At 37.9% G+C, this 5,530-nt stretch overlaps 1 protein-coding gene across 1 annotated transcript in view; it reads right to left on the bottom strand.

The window, feature by feature from the left end:
* Nucleotides 1–852: 852 nt before the first annotated feature.
* Nucleotides 853–5,530, bottom strand: part of LOC116484213 (E3 SUMO-protein ligase RanBP2-like) — a 16,820-nt gene continuing 12,142 nt past the window's right edge. Inside the window, exons 6-10 of the mRNA XM_058428096.1 lie at nt 5,146–5,254; nt 3,518–3,678; nt 2,545–2,818; nt 2,088–2,422; nt 853–1,362 (exon numbers count right to left, since the gene is read on the bottom strand). Of these exons, the coding sequence (XP_058284079.1) occupies nt 1,057–1,362; nt 2,088–2,422; nt 2,545–2,818; nt 3,518–3,678; nt 5,146–5,254 (1,185 nt within the window). The 3' untranslated portion in view covers nt 853–1,056. The remainder of the gene's footprint in view (nt 1,363–2,087; nt 2,423–2,544; nt 2,819–3,517; nt 3,679–5,145; nt 5,255–5,530) is intronic.

Genomic DNA, 5,530 nt, shown 5'->3' with positions numbered 1-5,530 from the left:
CAAGCCATTTCCAAATACGTTTTCAGTGTGTATCAAACTTGAGAAACTAGGAGCTCTGGAAATTATGTGGCAGTTTGAATTTACTGCCTTTGAATTGTCTTCCTTACTTTAGACTAGAATGAACCCGAAGCATAAGTAATGAATTTTTTGAATGTCAGTGGCTCTTAGGAATTGTCATTTTATTTCTGCTACAAAATTTACCAGAAAAAGGTACTGCAACAATCTTGTATAAAGCAATCTTTAACGAAAGAACATGGTATAGACTTTCTAAAAATATTCATACTTTATCACAATAACTACACGGAAAAATTCAATTTCTATCATCAGAACCAAGCTGCAGTTTCTGAGGTAGTAGAGACAGATGACAGAAAAGTTTAAAACAAAACCTCTAAAGGAAATAGTCAACTTGTTTAAAATGTAAAAATTAATTGAATACCTATGAAAGGGCATAGGAAGCTAGATATTTTAAGGAAGGTACGCTACTTACAAAGTTAACTTGTAACCACACAGGAGGTGTAAAGATTCTAGAGAAGAGCACTTTGGTTAACTCTATACGTTCTGTGGCTCTACCCATTCATAAACGAGTCTCTATGCATAAATGAGTACACCAATAGTTAACATTAACAAATCTATTTCAAATCTAAAATAAAATTATCCAAGTTGTGGTCCCTTTATTCAAATGGTAAGTATATCCATGCAGGAAGTCCAAATATCTTAAAAGGAATTAAAATTAAATTGCATATATCATATTCCTTCAATAGTTTGAGAAGCTCTATTGCTTTTAACAAGATTAGTATTATTCCATTATAATACAAGTATGTCAGGAGTACATAAACACAAGTACACCTGAAATACACCAGTGTTTAAACTTTTATTTCACACCATGCAAGGTCAATTATAGCACATTAAAAAGTGACAACAGCTATAAGCTGCAATTTTACATTTGTACATTGGAAACGTCCATTTTCAAAAGCTGAACATAATTATCAAATTGTAATAGCTAAGCTTCAATCCAACTGCTTATACAGATGAAATTTTCTATGAAAAAAAATGATTTTATATCTGTCCACATTCTGTGATAGTTATTCTTCGACAAACAGACCCTTTGGGAGAACCAAATGATTCAATCTTTTTCACAGTATCCATGCCATCCTTAACAAACCCAAATACTACATGCTTAAAGTCCAAATGTTCTGTTTTTTTCAGTGTTATAAAAAATTGAGAATTATTGGTATTCTGGCCTTGATTGGCCATGGATAGCAAACCAGGACCAGTATGTTTCACATCAAAATTTTCATCTTCAAATTTGTCTCCATAAATGGACTGTCCGCCTATTCCATCATGTTTGGTGATATCTCCTCCCTGAAAAAAAGATTTATAATAAAAGTTAAAGAAATTTTTCAATTAATAGGAATCCTCAGTAAAATATTAAAATACACACAGAACTCATCACTACAGGATAAATCCTAAAGCCCAGCTTTCCTGAGTATAATCTGAAAACTAAGAAATTCATATTGTTGGAAAGAAGATGAAAAAGGAAAAGGTTTTTCCCATCCCTTAGTCTCTACTAGGTCTCAAGTACTGAAAATTTGATTTTTTTTTTTTTTTTTTTTTTTAAAGACAGGCTGTCTCACTTTTGTCGCCCAGGATGGAGTGCAGTGGTGCAAACCCAGCTCACTACAGCCTTGGCCTCCTGGATGCTCCCACCTCAGTTTCCTTGTAGCTGGGACCACAGACGCACACCACCACACCTGGCTAATTTTTGTATTTTTTGTCCAGACGAGATTTTTGCCACATTGCCCAGGCTGGTCTCAAATTCTGGGGCTCAAGCAATCTGCCTGCCTTGGCCTCCTAAAGTGCTGGAATTACAGGTATGAGTCATTGTGCCCAGCCTCAATTATTTTAGGTTGAAAGTTTTAGGCAGGAGCAGGGAATGGGTAGTGATGCCATGTGATTCCATGTGTGGAAAACCTAAATAAATCTTTAACGAAACTATAGGATGAGGTCAAGGAAAAATACTCAAATTTCCCGTTAGTATGGTGCACTCTTCAAGACCTCAACTGTGGTATGTACTTAATAATACCTACTTGGCAAATAAAATCTGGAATTACTCTGTGAAAAATGGAATTCTTGAAACCAAAGCCTTTCTCTCCAGTGCATAGTGCTCTGAAGTTCTCAGCAGTCCGAGGAACAATGTTCGAAAATAATTCCATAGTTATCCGCCCTAGAGGTTCACTGTCCGCACAAACATCGAAAAACACCACAGGATTGGTCTCCTTTGATAATTCTGCTGCCAGTGATACATGTCCTTTCTGGAGTTTCATTAAATTCTGCTGACATTCTTCAAATGTTTTCTTGAAACAATCAGCTACTTCCTTAGTTTTAAATCTCACTGCAAGCTGTTCTACTTTTGCTTCTCCATCTATTAGGGAGGGAAAGGGGAAGCAGTGACCTTAGTATTAAAATAACTGTTATAAGTTGTTTTGTTATAGATTTTAGAAAAGTCCAAAAAATGAAAAGTAGCATTTGAATGTAAAAACTCACCAGCATAATCGGAGGCAGTCCAAACTAAAGCATTATTTGAAACATTTAAGGGCTTTAATTCCATTGTTTTAGTAATAACATGGTTTGCACACACTTTAAAAACCTGGTCTCTTCTCATTAGGATCCGGTAATAATTCTTCATTGTATGCCAAAGAATCTTTATATCTCCAACACCACGCTCCTTCCACTGACTGACATCCCGATCCCATCTATAAAGTTTGGCTCTCTCTTTAAACAAAATTTCTTCATCTTCTTCTCCAGATTTTACTTCTACCTATAATAGGAGATGAAATTCTCTATAAGCTGCTGCTTATAATAAATTCCATGACAAATTTCAAAGATCCAAATTCTTTTAAGGCATTTTCTTTGTGATGACGAAGAGAATTTGTTAATGTGATAACTGGTTATATATCTTAGGGCTAGGAATATATCTGATTTGGCTGAGGGAGTAAAGCCTGATATATCATTAAATATTTTCTTTTACATAATATTCATTTTCCCTTTGGAAATTAAATGCTTTTCTTTATAGGACAGAGAGGTTTCAAAAGTGTTTGCTACTGAAGAGAAATATTAGCTACTGACTGAGGTTAAAAAATGACAAAATAATTTTCCTGGAACAATGTTCTTGTCCAAAAAACATACAAGGTTAACGTTTATTGAAAGGACTTTGGTGAGTATGAGGTTAATTCTTCCCCAGAATCATGTTATAAAAACAAACATGATATTCTAGAAACATAAGAAAAAATTATTTCTTACCAATAATTACATATAGAATTTACAAACCAATATTTGCGTAAAAACTGCAAAAAGATAATTTATACTTAAAGGCTACACATCTAATAGAGCTTCCATTTCAAACTGTAAACATTCTTAAATGCAAACAATGATACCATGACAGATCAAGCCAGGGTAAGTTTTAAACTTAAAAATGAAAAATAAGTTATTAGTAAAAGGTTAATTCCTTAACATTTACCTCTGGTAGAGACACTATTGGTTCAAAATGGATATCTTCATTATGAACTACTTCTTCATCACTACCATCTTCATCTTCACCAACTTTACTGGCTGACTGGGTTCCGACTGACTGTGTTCCAAACACAGCCGCTCCAGTATTTGCCCACTGGAAATTTTTATCTGATGAATAAATCAGGATATTTAAACACTGGTATCTATTTTTTTACATTTTTCATCCCCCTCTTATTTTATCAATCCCTCTAATTCCTGATGATGTAATATGTACATTAATTTTAAATGTTTAAAATTATATTATTCTAGTAAATTCCCCACGCCTGTAATCCCAGCACTTTGGGAGGCCGACGTCACCTGAGGTCAGGGGTTCAAGACTAGCCTGGCCAACATGGTGAAATCCCATCTCTACTAATAATACAAAAATTAGGCTGGGCGCAATGGCTCACGCCTGTAATCCCAGCACTTTGTGAGGCCGAGGTGAGCGCATCCCCTGAGGTCAGGAGTTCCAGACCAGCCTGACCAACATGGAGAAACCCCGTCTCGACTAAAAATACAAAATTAACCAGGCATGGTGGCACATGCCTGTAATCCCAGCTACTCAGGAGGCTGAGGCAGGAGAATCGCTTGAACCCAGGAGGTGGAGGTTGCGGTGAGCCAAGATGGCGCCATTGCACTCCAGCCTGGGCAACAAGAGTGAAACCCCGTCTCAAAAAAAAAAAGAAAGAAAGAAAAGAAAAGCCGGTAGTGGTGGTATGCACCTGTGGTCCCAGCTACTTGGGAGGCTGAGGCAGAAGAATAGCTTCAACCTGGGAGGCAGAAGTTGCAGTGAGCCGAGATCGCCCCACTGCACTCCAGCCTGGGCAACAGAGCAAGATTCTGTCTTTAAAAAAAAAAAAGAAAAAAAAAAAGTTGGCGGTGTGTGGTCATGGGTGACTGTGATCCCAGCTACTCGGGAGGCTGAGGCAGGAGAATCGCTTAAACTTGAGAGGCAGAGGTTGCAGTGATCAGATACTGCCTCACTGCACTCCAGCCTCGGTGACAGAGCAAGACTCTGTCTTTAAAAAAAAAAAAAAAAAATTAGCCAGGTGTGGTGGCAGGTGCCTGCAATCCCAGCTACTCAGGAAGCTAAGGCAGGAGAATCGCTTGAACTTGGGAGGCGGAGGTTGCAATGAGCAGAGATCGTGCCATTGTACTCCAGCCTGGGTGACAGAGCAAGACTCTGTCACACACACACACAAAAAAAGCTAGTAAATTCATCTCACACCATGAGTACAGAGTACATTTATTATTGTTATGCTTAGAGATACAAAGATAAGACTGTCACTGCCTTGGATAAACTTCATAATACTAAACTACACAAGGACTTCCAGTAAAGGAGTAGGTTCTTTACCTACTTCTAAAATTTCAAGTACCCACCTTGAAATTTTGTAAACTTAGCTCAGCAGGCCAAATCTGCTACTTCCAAATTAGCCACAATGGCCTAAACATGTTTTTAATTTCTGCATCTCTACTTCTTCCTGAAGAAGCTAGTGCTGGAATGTAGATTTCTTGGCTGGGCTGGTGGATAGCAGCCTTGGGAGAAACTCACTGACTTCAACTGCCCAGAGGGTATTAGATTGTTAAGCATCCTACTTCTGTATGGGGGAACAATGATGGTCTCTCTCTCCCATACCTGCAAGAAGGTGAAAACTAGAAACTTCTCCATCCCACACCTCAATTTAGATGACCAACTCCCCACTATCTTAGAGGAAAGAAACACCTCTCAACTTTTCATCACTTGCTGAATCACTGCCTTAAAGAACCCTACACCTTCTGCTAAAAACTCTTAAGAAAGAAAAAATGTCACAGGGTCCATAACTCAGTACCTTAAAGAACATAATAAAAAATCAACTCTCAGACAGATTTAATGGAGGGAAAAAAAATGGTTTTAAAGAGGAGACAGAGAGGGCCGGGTGTGGTGGCTCACGCTTGTAATCCCAGCACTTTGGGAGGCCGAGGCGGGCGGATCACGAGGTCA

Source organism: Hylobates moloch, unplaced genomic scaffold (assembly GCF_009828535.3).
Source record: "Hylobates moloch isolate HMO894 unplaced genomic scaffold, HMol_V3 SCAFFOLD_15, whole genome shotgun sequence".
NCBI lineage: Eukaryota > Metazoa > Chordata > Mammalia > Primates > Hylobatidae > Hylobates > Hylobates moloch.
The sequence above is the reverse complement of the archived record's forward strand: the minus strand, read 5'-3'. Positions and strand labels throughout refer to the sequence as shown.